The sequence below is a fragment of the Stylophora pistillata genome, chromosome 13, assembly GCF_964205215.1.
Source record: "Stylophora pistillata chromosome 13, jaStyPist1.2, whole genome shotgun sequence".
Lineage (NCBI taxonomy): Eukaryota > Metazoa > Cnidaria > Anthozoa > Scleractinia > Pocilloporidae > Stylophora > Stylophora pistillata.
The window spans coordinates 1,245,163-1,262,354 of record NC_142531.1 but is presented as its reverse complement, the minus strand read 5'-3'; the positions used below and the strand labels follow the sequence as shown (position 1 = coordinate 1,262,354).

The window sequence follows — 17,192 nt, the reverse complement described above, 5'->3', positions numbered from 1 at the left end:
AACATTCATACTCATCTACGGCATACTGGTAGCGCCTATCTTCATCGCAGGAATTGTGGATAACAAAAGTTTATACCCTGAGAAAAGCCTGTAATCAAGTTTAATGTCTTTACGTGGGGCATAGTTGCCCGTATTGCCCGAGCCAGAGGCTCATGTAAACGCAAGACAACAACCCACCCATCCCACCCCAGGGGAGGACATCCATCACACAGTAATTTCGTGCGTGGGAAATTAACGTCTCCTACCCCTAACCCTGCAGGAGACGGGACCTCCACTTATTCGTCCCTATCCGAGAAGACTAGAATATCTAAACCATTTCTTGATGTTAAAGAAAGGCAGCATATTCTTCTCAATTATTTTAAGACCTTGAGTGTTGGTCCGGCCGGGGCTCGAACCCTCGACCTCCCGCACATCAGTCCAGCGCTCTATCAATTGCGCTAACCGGGAGGCGGTTAGCAAACCACTTCATCTTATACCAGATGAAGTGGTTTGTGTTTTCCTTTGGCTCTACTGGCTACAATGTGCTATCAAACCCTTCATATATGTCTTGCAGAGGGACAAATGTACCAGATGTCTTTTCTATAGGTTTTGTGCTACCGGGCAAGACGGAGAGAACCCGACTAGTTGTTTGGGCAGACGGCGCTCTCGTGTATACGAAGTAAGTAGAGATTTATTTGAAAACAGCCGAGGTTCTTGTGGTGGGCTTCCGGCCTCCCGCAACAAAGATGACGGATTCCTTGACCTTTTCCGGATGGTGCCTGCCACGAATCATGCTCGAAGTGATTTCGAACATTCCCAAGCAGCCGATGATGTTACTAACCAGTCACGACAAGACAGGTCTGTTTGCTTTGGAAATATCATCAAAAATTCTGTTTTCATCGAAGATTTATAATCCCACACAAGCGAGAGCGAAGAAGAGCGAAATTCCTGCCTAGAAATCTCTGAAAGTGGGACTTACACAGTACCCATTGATGCTTGCCAGGCAGGAAGCAAAGGAACTTGATACAATGGAAAGTATGTTAGATGAAGCCTTGAAGGCTCAACAGAAAGAGAGTGGGCTAGAGGTACCTCCAGCATCTAGAAAACAGTTCTGACTTGAGGTTTTGTATTGTATTGTTTTGTTTTCTATTTGTTTGTTTTCGCTTGAAACCAAAACAACTTTAAAGCTTGGCAGCACCGGGATAGAGTTCACATGCAAGATTTAATCGCTGAATTCACACGCTCTGAATGTTCTTTTCACGCCTCAATTTTCGAAAAGACGATGACAAAACCAGGACGCTATTTCCACTTTCAACCACTACAAAATGGTTAAAACACTTGAAAGGAAACATCGAAACCAGTCGCTCGACATTTTAATTTACCTAATCATTCTAAGCAACATATGGCAATCTGCGGTCTTTCCTTGCACTTAGGTGGCACGGAAAGCCGTAAAAATCTTGAACAAAAGCTCATCTTTCAAACCGGCAGTCTACATCCCACAAGGACCAACGAACGCTTTTCATTCCACTAATTTATTCATGTTTTTCTCGTTGCCATGCTCCCACCAATAACGTAGCTCCATTTTCTGCCTTTAAAAGCAAACACAACCCACAATTCCTCTATTCGCTCCGAAGAAGGGCTAACGCTCGAAACGTCAGCTTTTGTAATCATTACGGTGGCTAATTTACCATTTCAACTTTGTTGATATATCCAAATTATTTCGTTACTCCCACCGACGCAGCCCCAAACAGTTTCTTTCGAAACTATCAGCCTTTATTCACTTGAAATATGAGTCACCCCTATCACACTCACACTAAAAAGCCGTGGGCTGCGATCAAAAGTGACACTTATTTTCATCCGAGAGTGCCTCCCCTTGGACAACAAACACTTCTAGCAGCCCAGCCCTCGGCCCTCTATAAGGACGGGAATACACAGATCTCTCGTAAACGACCTATGTTCCGGTGTGAATTGATAAGCACATGCCACGTGAGTCAGTTCCAAAAGCTAGTGACGTTCTTTCTTCCCTTGCAACCTACCCGTCAATTGTCACCGGTATCGCCAGTATTATTCTTCAATTTACCGGTATCAATCTTCAATTCAAACATTATGTAAACTCCTTTACAAAAGATAAAGGTAAGAAGTTATCCAACAGTTACCTTGCTGCGCGTTACTTTCTTCGCCTTCACTTACTCTTACAGCATGGTAAAACTGGTGCATAATGTCATCAAAATCTGGTAATTAAGAACGCAAAATAAATCAGGACAAAAGAGAAATTTGTGAAGAGAAAATGAACTCATAACAAACCTGATTTGTCCCCACTTCGTGGCTCACTGACAAGTACTTTTCTATCCACGAGCTTTGACCACAGACCTGTTGACTACGCGAAAAAAAAAAAACTTTAACACATTGAAAATGCTTCAGCCGATGGAGATCTCTCTCTCTTCACGCCCAGCTGAAGATGAGTGGCCAGACATGACGCATGTATTTCAGTATCGATCACAATATTTATTCTTGGAAGCACATTCAAAATCAGTAAGCTAATGGGTCGTATGTAAAGCTACAAAAACAAGCAATCATTTGGTTATTTCCATAGAGGAGGTCTTAAAGCATTTAAGAAATCTATTTTAAATAAACAATTTCTTTTTCTGTCTCTATGAACCTGGTATTGTGTCAAGTTAGGATTAACTTACGACCAGAGAGGTATTCTTCAGGAATTCAACAAAAATCTCCCAAAACCAATCAAACTCCTCTGCTTAGAAAAAAAAAAAAAAAAATAGGAAATCGTACCTGCCAACGTTTGCTCAGCTTGTCCAACATGTTATAAGATGGAAAGAAACAGAGTACTCCATGAGGCACTGTCTGAAGAGAAGGCGACAAAGAGGGTTGGAGTTAATTTTCGGGCAAAGAGAAATAGAAACAAAGGAAAAAGCCAGTGAAATAAAACTCACTATGCACACGGATGGTTAACCATCTAAATTACCTCGCAAACATGAAGTAGAACTTTGCCAACTTCATCTTGAAAAGTGAAGGTCTACAAAAGAAATTTTCTCCGTTAAAGAAACAAAAACCAACTTGAACTGGACGTCTTCTGGAATAGTAATAAAACAACCAATTAAAAATTGCTCTAAAGTAGTAGCTAGTATAGTAGTAGTAGCGGTAATAGTAGGTCAAGCATAAGTAAGAAACTTTACAGATGCTGTAGCATACCTCTGCACTGCGATAACTTGCATTGATAGCTGATCCACTTGGTCCTGACGACAGAGTCCCAACCCAGACCTAATAGTTGAGCAGACAATCCTTCATTCAAAAAAGAAAAAACAAAGGCAAAACACTACCAGTTCTACCTTGTGGATAGTCTTAAAAGAGAATTGTTAGTCTGGAATTTGTTCATCTCCTACAACCCACGTCTTCATATTCAAAAGCAGTACGATCCTTGGATTAACTTTCAAACACAATTAAAGAAGGGTTGTCGCAAAGCACCGGCTGCCAGCAAAATTCACCGGATGAGAAAGCGGCGATCGCCAGCTGGATTTTTGGCCGGCCTTAGTAAAGCACAACAGGCTCTTCTGAGGTTACACACTTGCACGTACTTACCACCTTTGAGGCACCTCACTTGAAATTTCAGCCGGCAGCGAAATTTTTTACTTACAACCCTTTTCGTGTCGCTTATCTCAATAAGTTGAAAAAATACACGTGTACTTTTATGATCAACCTTCTTGAAAGCCAGCGATTTATTCCCAAATTCCCGTCACCGCATCTTCTAGCTGCCTGTATGTCGCTCGCATGCTATTTGGCTAAAAATTATCCCTACAATTTTAGAACAAATTATAGATGGATACCTGTGAATTAGCAATGACATGATTTGCCTCCAGCTGGATTGGGAATTTGATTCCAAGCTCAGACGAGAATGACGCCATCGGTGAAAGAGTCCCAGACGTCAGCACAATGCAACGAGCCTGAGAGCCAAGCTCTGAGAATACCTAAAGAAAGGAAAACAAGACAGGTAGGAAAGACCAATGGACAAGCTCGGAAGAGAGATCTCCCTTGAGGGAATGAAGTATAATCGACGACGTAATCATTTCCGATGGGTCGTTTCGAGTGCTCACTGCGAGTCTTCATCATTCCGCCTGAAGACGACTCACAGGGCATTCACCATGATGAATACCCGCCACCTTTTTCAAGACACATGTATCTCCCTTGATAGAGCAATTCTCAATTGAGTATTGAAAGTGATCCTGATTTGTTTTTACTTTGCTCTGTGATTGGTCCAAAAAACACGCGCCACCAACTTAACCAATCAGATGCAGGAGTAAAACTAACCCCAACGTTGTCAGTCGCGTTTTCCCGCGCTTCAAGCAGGTTGACTGTTTTTACGTTCAGCGGTTCTCATTGGTAAATAACAATATAAACCTTGGTAATGACCGGTCGCTAAGATTATTTTGGTTTCGGTTTTTCAGCACTCAGTCGATAACTGGTCTATCACCAAATTAACGCAGGAGTTATGTAACCAGTGGCATTTAATATAAGGTTCATGTCTGCTGATATTACTCCACCTTTGCCATCCCACCTGCAAAAATGTACTCTACTATGCTAACGATCAACACCCAATGAGAACAGTTCTTTACTGTCGACTTAAGACACGAACGTAAATACATCGTCCTTTAAAGGGTAAATTTGCACTAGGATATCTTACCACTGCAGGGTTTAAGCACCAAAAGTTCAACGATTGCGTCCATTCCTTTCTAGCCCCTGTTCAGATAAAGCAAGTTCCTTATTAGCGCCATAAATAAAATGAAACCATAGTAAGACTTGCCTGTCATACATTCTTCCTTCTATCAAGTGCAATCTCATACTCAAAAATTCTGCTATACACAGTCACTCATTGACTGAACGCTTTCCCTCAAACAGGCGCTCCTTTCTGATATTCACCCCAACTATCGGCCAGAATTTTTTATTATTATCACCAGCCACTTGGCTAGTACGTTGAAAAGTTCAGCGTCGAGCCCTGCTTTAATCCTTTAATCTCTAAGAGTGACTGGCATCTAATTTCTCCTTACTGAATTACTGCTGAACCTAACATTAGGTCCATGAGAAATAATCAAAGCCTCCTTAGAGCAACCTCATGGCATGAATTTTTGGCGCCCTTGACGTAACCTGCGATGTCTTTCTTTGGAAAGTTTTTTTGATCGTGGGCAACACGTGCTGACACAATTATTGTGTTTGTAAGCGTTTTGATGGAGAAAAATTGTCTTAAATTGCGAATGTGTGAAGAATTAGTTAAGATACCGGCAAAGTTTTCGTGGTTGTGGGTGGAACAAGAAAAAAATCAATGAGGTTTCACGCTAACCAATTTGGAGTAAGCTTAAGCTCACTCCATATTCGCGGTGTTTGGGTCTTCACGCAAGAATCGTTCATGTTATCGTCACTTTTAGGACTAAGACGCCCATTTCTCTGCAGTCGAGTTTTCTGTAGCATATTTCCTTTCCATTTTTGGCTCCACAAAGGTATGTTTTAATCAAGTTTGGAATCAAAAAGCCATCACACTTCAAGGGACAGGACGCCATTTTGAATCTGTCCAAGCAGTTCGGCATATTCTCGCCTTCGTTCCACCCCCCAAATATACATACACCGTGACTTTCAACAGGTAAACTCGTCGGGGAGGGGGAGAAAAAGTGTTTAATCCAGGTTTAATGTATAAATTAACGTCTAACAAAGTGGGTGAGTGATTTTTAATTGAATTTCGCCCCCAAATCCTAAACCCCATAGCATGACTTACGTCATACCGTAAGGTAAAAAGGAAATGATCACCAAATAAAGAAGATGAATAAATTCATCATCCCATAAGAAATGTACAGAGGACAGAACAGATATGCATACTGATGTCTGGGTTTAGAGAATTAAATAATAACTCACCTCCATGGGATCGTCTCCATCCTCCAGGCTGTAGTTAAAAGGAGAGGAAAGGAAAAATTCTAGATAATTGCCTGGTTCGTATCGTTACACTTCTCAGGGTTACTCTTGCTATTATGTACTTACCAAAACTACATCCCTAACCATGACTGATGTTTTCAGTACTGCACATCTGGACGATTGAAAGAAAAAAAAGTCAATTTACAAGGGCAGTTAATTTTTAATATGACGAGAAAACAAATATCTTAATTGACAACTCTCTCAATAAGGTTTTTAGGTTCAGTGTTACAAAACACAGAAACCAATTCTGGGTGGATTCAGGATTTAGTCTTCAGAAACAAGATTTCCAGCATTTTGAGGGAAAATTTAGGGGGTTCAACGTACAGAACAGAACCACCGGAATCACCCCTGGATCCACCCTAGCCTGGACAAAAAGTGGTAAAAAAATCTTAATAAGCTAGGGTCATGCCAGCTGGCCATTTTACATGTACGTGCAAGACCACATGCATCTAATAATAAGAGTATTACTATGAAGAATAAATCCAGTATGAAGAGCTAGCTGTGTAGGATTTTCTAAACCTGAGAAGAAAACACCATCAACGAATAACACTCAACCATCAGTATCCATATTCTCCATTCCCTTCTTTATACATTTCCTTATGGAACCGACAAGGAGAAATGGTTTAAGTATCTAAGTCCCTCACATTGAAGATAATTTCCTTTATGCACCGAATCGAAATATGGCGTCCTATTTGAATTGCCATTGTTCTGGACTTACTAGCCTCTCACACATGTGATAATCCTTTTGTGTTTTCCACATGAAGATGAGGCTAGTAAGTAAAAAACAATGGTAATTCAAATTGGACGCCATATTTTGATTCAGTGAATTCTCATGATCATAATTAACAAATGGTAAACACCACAGCGTACACTATTGAGTTATGGATGCACCCGGAAGGTTGCTAAGCACGAAAGAAGCATAAGAGTTGCGCGACGCGATAGCCGAGAGCAACTCTAGCTTCTCGAGTGCATAGCAAACCTCCCAAGTGCATCCATAACTCAATAGTGTACGCTGTGGTGTTTACCATTTGTTTTATAACATAACATTGATACATTGTAGCTAACGAGTTCCCTTTTATTTTTTGACAAATCTTACGTGACCAGAAAAAACAAGCGCGCGGAAAAATAGTCTTTGCCTTTCCTCACGTCAGCAGCGTACACCTATGGGCAAATGGGGGACGCTAATTTGACCAATCAGAGCGTGCGCTTTACTATGGTTATGTTATAATGAATGATTCAGATGTACCATTGTAAGGGGAAATTACATGCTGTCTACTCTCAGCATTTAAAAGGGAAAGACACGAATTTTGCAAATGCACTGAAAAAAAGTGTACCTGTAATCAGAAATATATTGCATATCATTTTCCATCATATATTTCCCAATGAGGAATATCCCTTCCAGCAGACTTTGACTATGAGTGGACAGGGTTGGCATGTCATTTGATCTGTGTATGAAAAAAAGAGGAATTATGATAAACTTAGAAAGAAAAGATTAGGATTGTCAGCATAATCAGAGAATATTTTTATGGTACAGTGTATGTAATAAAACAAAATCCCATGCAGTTGTACAGTCACTTGCAATACCATGAGAGATTTTCAATCATTTGTTTGCATTTTGTCTTATCTAATTTGCAAATCCTTAGAAACATTCATGTGCCCATAAATCATGCAATCCATAGACAAAGTTCTCTATAAGAGAAGCACTCACACAGATCATAGCATAATAGTGCCAAATCACATTTTACACATACCTGGTTGGGTCCTTTATGGTTGCCATTATGTACATATAATGGTCCTGATCACAAAAAGAATTATATGGTAGTAATTAGGCTGCAAAATGTTAGCAGTATATATATCTTATTAACCAAGTGTGAGGGCCATACTGGGAGAATATCGGTGCGAGGTCTTGACAGTACGGACCGAGCACAGCAAGGTCCGTACAAAAAAGACCGAGGGCCGATATTCTTCCAGTACGGTCCCAAGCAAGCTTGGTTAATAAGAGATTTATTACATGACTGAAGTCCAAAGGGACACAAGTGCGGTGTCATTTGGGACCATTCAGGACAGTGCCGGTCCAATACTTAGAGAATATTGGACCGGCAATAGAGCATTTTGATTGGTTAATTTTAGTTATTGGCCCTCTGACTGCCCGAGTCGTGTAATAAACATTATGTAACGACAAATGATATATCTTATCTACCTAAAATATCTCAACAATATTAACACAACTTTCTGTCAACCAACCTACATAAAAAGTACTGGTATTTTCGTAAGCAACCAAAATATCAGAAAAAGAAAATAGCCAAAAAATGAAACTGTATATTTTAAAATAAAGATCAAACCCACAGTTTTTACACAAATCTGGGAATTCTCTGAACTGCATGACAACCAGGAATTCAGCCAGAACACAACATGAGGTCCCTGATTACAAAATTAATCATAAAGTCACATACAAAATATATGTAGAAAGTTCCAGGTGTGATTGCTTGTTTCTCCATTGCAGCGACGATTTCCATTCCAGACCACACTTTAGAAGACTGCTCAAAGCCTCTCTCTTTCAATTCTGCAGAACTCTCATGGATCCATCGCAGAAAACTCCCAATCTTGAGAAGTAACAAAATTAATTTAACTACAACGTGCACAGTCATAATACCATTCTTTTTTTTGTTGTTTAAAAGAAATGAGCAATCATGTGGAATTCTTGCTGGAAGCTAGGTAACTACTGGTATGTCGTTGTTTTGTTATCAGTGATAATAGCTTTTGGCCATTAAATACAGACCAGTGTACTTGGGCTAACTTTTTGAAAACTGAGTGAAGAGAAAGTTGCTAACAAGCTACCAAGGGTTACTAAGCAATGCTATACAGGAAAATGATGGATTGCTAAATTCAATGTTCTGAAACAGTATGAAATACTCAGTTTCATCCAATTATGTTTGAGACTTTTAAATGGTTTGGGGATTTTGTTCAAAGAAGACTGACAGCATTTCTTCCTTGAAACCTTGTTGCTCTATTCCCAGAGTAGAGATCTGTCTTATTTAAAGTTCTTGGGGTTACCCTTGAGTGATGAAAGTGTAAAGGGAGGTTAAAATATATCTGGTAATGGCTGAATGAATGAGCTGTAGGGCATACCACTGCATGTGCACTCTTTTAGAACAAGTAATTTATTACAACAACTGATGATCCTTAATACAAACAGAGAATGGGTTTACTTACCATCAAATGTAAAGGTTGATGGTGTTCTGTTAAAACCCGCATTTGCACTAAGGAAAAGAGTAGTTTTTTAAGCATGTATGAGAAAACAATACTTGAAATTGATCTTACAAAAAGAAAAGAGGGAATTTTCTATTTTGCTGAACTTGGCATAAATAAAGACACCTGGATTTTACTGTGGGCTGGTAGTCTTTTTAATAATGAGCTACATAACTTGTATTAAGGCTACATGAAACCCCAGTGCAAGAGGGCATAATACTTTCCAATTTACACCAAATTTTACTATCTTCACTGACCTAGTTTATCAAGTTCATCCAGAGTGTTCTGTAATTCTACAGTTGTCAGTGTAAGACTGCCTGCCTCTCTTGAAGAGTCTTCAACATTGTGTGCTTCATCTAGAACAACAATCTGGTCCTTGAGATCAATATCCATCTGAAAAAATATCAGATTGGCTACATAAATCAAACTGATCAGAATCTGTAAAGTTTTACCTTCTGGGGGTAAATCTGAGATGATTCCTATGGACAAACCACAGGCGGCCCAAGCTCTCTTTAAGAACCACACAAGGAACATGATTCGCATATTGATTTATAAGGATTTGTATGGTATTTTCTACAAGATATCCATGGAGATAGTTAAAAGTGAAAATATCAAATAAAAATGGCTTACTTTATTCCATGCGTGTGTTGTTTGCTCCTGGTGTTGTTATTTTACCAAATTGAATAAATCTAAATGTACAAACAGGCAAAGCCATAAGGATAATCTGTAAAAGAGTGGTATGCTCCATGCAAGACAGATCACCGTGTAGCTAATCTAAGTAAGTCACATATAATGACGGACAGAAAAATTTTACATCAAAAACGTCTATGTTCCTTACTTAAAAACTTCCTCACTCTAGACTTAAAAGCTGCAAGACTAAGAGATAATCTAATATCTAAGGGTATCGAATTCCACATTTCAACAATTCTATTAAAATAAGTGGATTTAAAATTAGTTATTCTTGCAAAATTCATCTTCAAGGAATAGTCATCAACAGGTAAAGTAACGGTAAAATAATGACACCAGGAGCAAACGATACACGTATGGAATAAGGTAAGCCATTTTTATTTAATATTTTCACTTTTAACTATCTCCCTGGATATCTTGTAGAAAATCCCATACAAATCCTTATAAATTGATGTGCAAATTGTGTTCCCTTGTGTGGTTCTTAAAGAGAGCTTGGGCTGCATGTGGACAAACAGATTCCATGTTGCCTTGCAACTGTTGTACAGTAACACATCCCACATAACGTCAGAATCTCACCTGCATCCTGATTTTTGGATCAATGAGATAGTTATATGGGCAAAAAATGATGTCAGCTTCTCTCATTAACTCCCTTGCAGCATAATATGGACAAGCCTAGAAATGATCATAACAAAATAAGCACTACTACTTACAATAGACATAATACTGTTATCAAGACACGAGGGAGTGTAGTGGAAACTGACTTAAAATGGAGAAATGCTGTACAGGGACAAGGTGAACACCAGTAAGCATGGAGAGAAGAATAACTAAGAATATGATCCTTGTGACATGCAAAAATGTGCAAAGTGTAGTCTTATCAGAGCACTGGATTTACGTAGCTAAATAGTGTAGAACAAAACAGTATGCTCACATTCAAATTAAGGTGTTTACTAGAAGGAAACCACGTGCCTTCCCTCGCATATTTAATCACAAAAAAACTAGCCACCAATATGTATATGTTGCAGGTAAAAATTAAATTCAGGTAAAAAAATTTTAACCTAGGTTGAATTTCAATTTCCTTTGTCTCCAAGCCCTAATTATTCACAATTAGGGCTTGGAAACAAAGAGAATTGAAATTCAACCTAGGTTAAAATTTTTTTCTCTGAATTTAATTTTTACCTGCAACATATATATTAAGCACTTTGATTTAGCAATAAAAGTAGATGTAATCAGGACTAGAGTGTGTGTGAGTCTCTCTTCGTTGAGGACCCAAAAACTGGCAAAGTCTAGAGTAAAACAAGCAGTCAGCACTTATCTGTTGGCCACGAAACCTTCCCTGTTCTAACACAAGTATCAGCACAACTTGCTTCTTAGTATGATTTGAGTAATAAAAGATATTTCAGATTGATAAGCCTAAATTACCTTAATCTGGCTTCCAAGAGTGACCAAGTCTTCAATATCCCAGGCAACAGACAGGCCATGGTATCTCAAGCTGGTTTGACTCCGAATGGTGTGAACTTTCTGATAGTATCTACAGGCCGTGCCCTTGAAATTATATAGAAAGTTAAAAAGAAAACAAACCAAAAACAAACAAAAAACAGCCACACAGGTTAATAAAAATTCACATGAAACAAAGGTACTGCAATTTGCTTGTTTTAACAACATCTTAAATAAAATTATAGAAAAATACAAATTAGTGGTTTTTAGACAATTCACAGTCAAATGTTAGACCTGAAATTACTACAAAATCTATTCCCACTATAAAAATGTAACATCTCAAGAGCAGTGAACAACCGACGTTGCTTGATATATCAGTTACATGTGAGACACATTCTACAAGCATTTAATTGGCAGTACAAAAGAGAATAAAAGTAAGGGTGCTGAGTTCTGCATTAGGGGTAGATTTAACTTCAAGCGGGAGCACAGTTCCCTAGCTTAAATGGCAATTGGCAACGTAAACACATAGTCCACAGGATCCAAACATGGAACTTCTGGAACATTTTGAGATGGTTTTACTTGAATCAAAACATTATAGTTAGTACAGGGCTCAACACTTAGTAGCCAACTAGCCACAGACTAGTAGAAATTCGGTCAGTTTAGCTGGTGGTTTTCAATTTCCACTCGCCAGTTTGGCTAGTAAACAAACTGAAATTGTTGTACATCTAAGATCTCACTAGCCACTTGGCTGGTAAGTCGAAAAGTTAGTGTCAAGCCCTGTAATACCCATCCCTACAAACCTACAAACCTCTGAACCATCCAGCAGCTTTTTACACTCTTCATTCTTGCTTTTACCTTTGGAAACCACTGGATGAACACAAGAATGCTCTCGACTGGAAAGTATAGTCATCCTGCACAAATGAAGAGAAATGATAAATACCTGGTACATAGTATCATAATCAGAGTTATTTTAACACACTCTACACAATTCACCTGCCTGAACAAAATCCAACAGTTAATGGTTTTCTGAGTTTCCCCACAATAATTAACCCACTGATTTTTTCTAGACAGATGTTTCAGGTCAACTAAGTTCTAGGTCTCTGGAGAGATTAAGAGTGGCTACCTCAACAAGTACTGTACTATTTAGCTAATTACTGTAATATTGATTGATCAGGCACTAAAAACCTATCAAAAGCAAACTTGTTATTTCCTCAGTAAATCAACAACATAGATTTGACTCTGATAATGACTTCCGCACAAGCCGGTTGTCGAAACGTCAGTCACTACCACCGACAACAGTCCTTCTCAGACTACACTCACCCGGATGATCACACTACACTTTCACATGTTACCCCCGGGTAAGAGCCATTTACTGCAAAATAGCTCATTGTCAATGCAAATTAGGATTAGGAATTTAATGCAATCATCAACTATAGCACATTTGTCTTGGTACACTACTGCTTTCACTCGGGCGTTCTATGTAAAACCTATCTCATATATCTTATTTTTATTTCTTACTTGACGTGTTTGTAGACAGTCTTCTTGAGCTCCCTCGAAATCTGAGCAATTTGCTTGTGCGTTCTTGTTCCAAAAAAGATTTTTGGAATCCTTCAAAGGAAAATGAGTGCAAATTTTAGATCAGCTAACCCTTGACCCCTTTGGAATTGGATGTAACATAAATCTGGACGTCACTGTCCACTCTATACAACAATGTCTTCTAGTATTGCAGATTGAGTAATGTTAAAAGGTATTCAATCTTAAGTGTCCCATATTGTTCCTCCAACATCTCAACTCTTTCACTCCCTGGCTCTCAGTACCAAGTCTCCTTACTGTTCACCATATACTTCTCAAGATGCTTAACAGGGCTGTACTCTAGCAGTGCCCGGTGGCCCCTGGTGCCTTAATTTTGCTCTTGGGTGACTCAGAAATCTTAGCTTTTTCATAGAAAGCATCTGATGGGCACCCTGGATTTCACAGTTTCAGAGCACTGGGCTCCCTTCAATTTTTCTCAGAGCACAGCCTTGTGCTAGTTTTCAGAAATAAGGGCTTTGTGAAAAAAGTTCCCTTATTTGATAATTTCTTTACTCTCATCATTTGTTTGCTTGGTGTTGATACTGTGAGAAGAGATTATTTTCTGATCTCTTCTATGAGTGCCAGAGTTAAGTAATAAAAAGGATGTATTTTAACACTCATCCACCTGGCTCATGACATTCTATAGCATCAATAAAGGAGTCTCTTTTTATCGTACACAACGCCAAGATTTAAAAAGATGCTCAACACTCATCATGTTGCCAAAATTGGGCAAATTAAAAAGACTAACAAAAAATTTTGCTTGAGCAGCAGCACCCTTGTATGACATCTCCTGAACTTCACCATCTAAAGCCTTTCTCTCTGGACGTTCTATTTATCTCTTCCAGAAGGATATTGAAACTGTACAATATTTTTTTTTCAGAGATAACACCCTTACTTTAGTCTTTCTGATTTTGTGTCACTCTTGCCACTATCATCAGGTGATGACTTGTCTTTTTTGTCAGGAACATTTGCAGCTGAACTTGATGAAATATTTTGCCTTTCTCTGTCTGTAGTTAGCTCCATGGTCCACTCTGGAGGCTCATGATCAGCTTCATCTTCACCTGAGGGTCTGGCATTTGGCTGGACACGCCTCTTTTTAGATGACGACACAGTCTGGTAAATAAATTTAAATTAGAAAGGTAAGAACACATTAATTTTTATGTTAAAAGGAAATAGCTCCAGAAGAAGAGAAAAATTCCACAAAGAACTGTGCTTCCCTTAGACATGTCTAGTTTATCAAAGAGCTTGACATGGATGAATTCAAAAAGCATAAATTCTTTGATCAGCCAAAATTTCTCTTTTACATCATCTCAGTTTTATTTTTCTTCAAATGAGATTTGAAAAAAAATTTTTTTTCCTCCATCTTATTATATCAAAATTATGTTTGATACAACAAATCAAAATGAAAATCAAATCATTCTTGCCTCTTGTTAAGTATGAACCCTTAAATTACTATCATAATATTTAATTTCCTTGAAAACAAAAGAGATCACTCTATCCAAATTTAAAGTCAATTCCTAAAAGAAGCAGACATTGTTTTCTACAAACTTGTTCCGTCTAGAAAAATAGATAAACAGATACAATATTTATACAATATACTTGTTCTACCAACATATAGAGAAAATGTTACATGTGTTTTGATATACAATGCAGCTGAAATACATGTACATATTTTAACACATTCCACACCTCTGCTCTGTGATAATGCATTAAAAAAATCAACACCCTTTGATTTGAAAAAAAATTTTCTCCTCATTTCCTGATAAACAGCACTCTTTACTTGTTGCTCTTGGTGTTGTCACCTGGTCTTGTTAGTTTGTGTGTACAGGCCCTCATTTAAGCCAGCTTTAAACCTGAAAGGAGCCAAACTTTTTAAATACTTCAAATAAATTTTAAGAGTTTTAATCACCTGGTTATTGCCTGGAGTTCTGAAGCGCTTCTTGGCTGTTTGAAAATCATCATCGGTTGGGCTTCTAGACTCAATATCTCTACCAGGTAGTGACTCACTTTGCTCTGGGAAAGAAATTTAGACATGAAGTTGGTGTCGAGTTCAACCTATCTAGACCAAAGATACTTGGATTTCATTAAAACTCCTTGCACAATTTGAAAAACAAAGTTTGATTTTTTGTGGTTGAGGCCATGAATGATACTTTAAGCAGAGTTTAATGCATGGTCAAAATTCTGCAGTCAGACTGTATTCATTATACAATGGATATATGAAGTTCATATATTTTGAACTGCAGTATTAAATACGTATGATGCACGATCCTTCGCAGTAGATAGCGCTATTTATGCAATAGCGAAAATCAGACTTAGAATCAACTTAATGGCCTGCTCCCAGTTGGCTTGTTAGCTCAATCGGTAGAGCGCTGCACTAGTATCACAGAGGTCAGTGGTTCGAATCCCGTACAGGCCTGATTTTTTTCAGGTCTGATTTTCGCTATTGCATAAACAGCGCTATCTACTGCGAAGGATCATGCATCATATGTGTATTCATTATATTAAACAAACAAGGAATCATAAAATAAAAACCTGGCATCTTCTTCGGAGTAGCTGCTGTTTCTGTTTTCAGTGGTGTTTCTGAAGAAATTTTTTCATGAAGATTGGAATTATTTTGGTGGAAATACTCACTTTTGATGACATGTGCTGGATCTGAAGAACCAAAAATATGGAAGAGCAACCAAATAAATAAATCACTGCTAGAAATAAGCAATTTATTATAATGTATTTTTCCATCAAAATAATATTGATCCATGCTTGATTAGAGATTTCTGACACAAAAAGTTAAAAGCAGACAGTTTTTCGGAGGCCAATTTACCATTTCAACTTTGTTGATATATCCAAATTATTTCGTTACCCCCACCGACGCAGCCCCAAACAGTTTCTTTCAAAACTATCAGCCTTTATTCAGTTTTCTTAAAGACTTTTCTATTATACAATCTTAACATTTTTTAAACATTTTAAGCAAACTGATTTCTTCAATCTGCTTTTAAATACCCTCTGAGGTAAAATTTGATTAAGGGAAGGTACTAATAAAGCCTACACACATACCACTTTTAAGTCATGGTGTAAGCAAAGCTTGTAATTCATAATTTGTCTTTCAATCTGTTTCAATTTAAATTGATCACTGAACCAACAGGAGAATCACAGACTACAACATCTATCACTGCACCTGTTGGAAGCGGCTTTTGTTCATCATGGCAGGTCTTAATACAGCATTCATCATTCCCTACTTCAGCTGCATAAGAGAACGAAAAAATAAATGTGAAACCTTCTTGCAAAAATAAGCCTAACCACCAAGGGTATGACTAAACTATGTACATATTCATTCATGACTGGGTCCAAACAAACAAACAAACAACAAACTTGTTAGATTATAAGGGAGTTGCAGAATGGAATTCTTCAATGAAAAATCTTAGTTTACCATAATGATTGTAAAGCTTCTACATTGTCTGAACACTAATTTTTCTTCATGCACTCATCCCCATTCTTATTACCATGTGACAATTCTACATGATAAAAGTTTCATTGATAACGATTGTGTTAAAAAACATCAATGGCCTAATTCATGACCCCATGCACTGACTTGGTTCAAAAGATATAGGGCAACATAAATAACCACTGACCTTTCATTTGTTCTTCAATCTTTGCCTTCTTTTCTGTTAACAAAAATGAAAACCAGTTACAGTAAATGGTTTGAACCTCAGGTGGGGGTAACATGTGAGAGAGTTGTCTGATCGTCCGGGTGGGTGTAGTCCTGAGAAGGACTGATGATGACTTCCCCTTAGATACAATGAAATATATGAAGTTCATATATTTTGAACTGCAGTATTAGATACGTATGATGCATGATCCTCGCAGTAGATAGCGCTATTTAAGCAATAGCGAAAATCAGACCTGAAAAAAATCAGGCCTGTACGGGATTCGAACCACTGACCTCTGCGATACTAGTGCAGCGCTCTTACCAATTGAGCTAACAAGCCAACTGGGAGCAGGCCGTTAAGTTGATTCGTAATAAACCTGTTAAAGTGATACATCAGATACAATGAAATATATGAAGTTCATATATTTTGAACTGCGGTATTAGATACGTATGATGCACGATCCTCGCAGTAGATACATATCTAATACCGCAGTTCAAAATATATGAACTTCATATATTTCATTGTATCTGATAAATCACTTTAACGGGTTTATTACGAATCAACTTAACGGCCTGCTCCCAGTTGGCTTGTTAGCTCAATCAGTAAGAGCGCTGCACTAGTATCGCAGAGGTCAGTGGTTCGAATCCCGTACAGGCC

General features: G+C 38.2%; 1 protein-coding gene across 1 annotated transcript in view; it reads right to left on the bottom strand.

The window, feature by feature from the left end:
* Positions 1-17,192, bottom strand: part of LOC111345412 (Fanconi anemia group J protein homolog) — a 34,883-nt gene that overhangs the window by 15,086 nt on the left and 2,605 nt on the right. The window contains exons 3-25 of the mRNA XM_088742220.1: positions 16,518-16,550; positions 16,064-16,129; positions 15,424-15,543; positions 14,801-14,904; positions 13,787-14,004; positions 12,838-12,927; positions 12,128-12,230; positions 11,305-11,427; positions 10,462-10,557; positions 9,456-9,591; positions 9,163-9,209; positions 8,403-8,552; positions 7,701-7,744; positions 7,284-7,394; positions 6,016-6,061; positions 5,893-5,920; positions 4,673-4,728; positions 3,819-3,959; positions 3,187-3,255; positions 2,960-3,010; positions 2,767-2,838; positions 2,284-2,356; positions 2,136-2,210 (exon numbers count right to left, since the gene is read on the bottom strand). Coding sequence (XP_088598346.1) covers positions 2,136-2,210; positions 2,284-2,356; positions 2,767-2,838; positions 2,960-3,010; positions 3,187-3,255; positions 3,819-3,959; positions 4,673-4,728; positions 5,893-5,920; positions 6,016-6,061; positions 7,284-7,394; positions 7,701-7,744; positions 8,403-8,552; positions 9,163-9,209; positions 9,456-9,591; positions 10,462-10,557; positions 11,305-11,427; positions 12,128-12,230; positions 12,838-12,927; positions 13,787-14,004; positions 14,801-14,904; positions 15,424-15,543; positions 16,064-16,129; positions 16,518-16,550 — 2,052 coding nt within the window. The remainder of the gene's footprint in view (positions 1-2,135; positions 2,211-2,283; positions 2,357-2,766; positions 2,839-2,959; positions 3,011-3,186; positions 3,256-3,818; positions 3,960-4,672; positions 4,729-5,892; positions 5,921-6,015; positions 6,062-7,283; positions 7,395-7,700; positions 7,745-8,402; positions 8,553-9,162; positions 9,210-9,455; positions 9,592-10,461; positions 10,558-11,304; positions 11,428-12,127; positions 12,231-12,837; positions 12,928-13,786; positions 14,005-14,800; positions 14,905-15,423; positions 15,544-16,063; positions 16,130-16,517; positions 16,551-17,192) is intronic.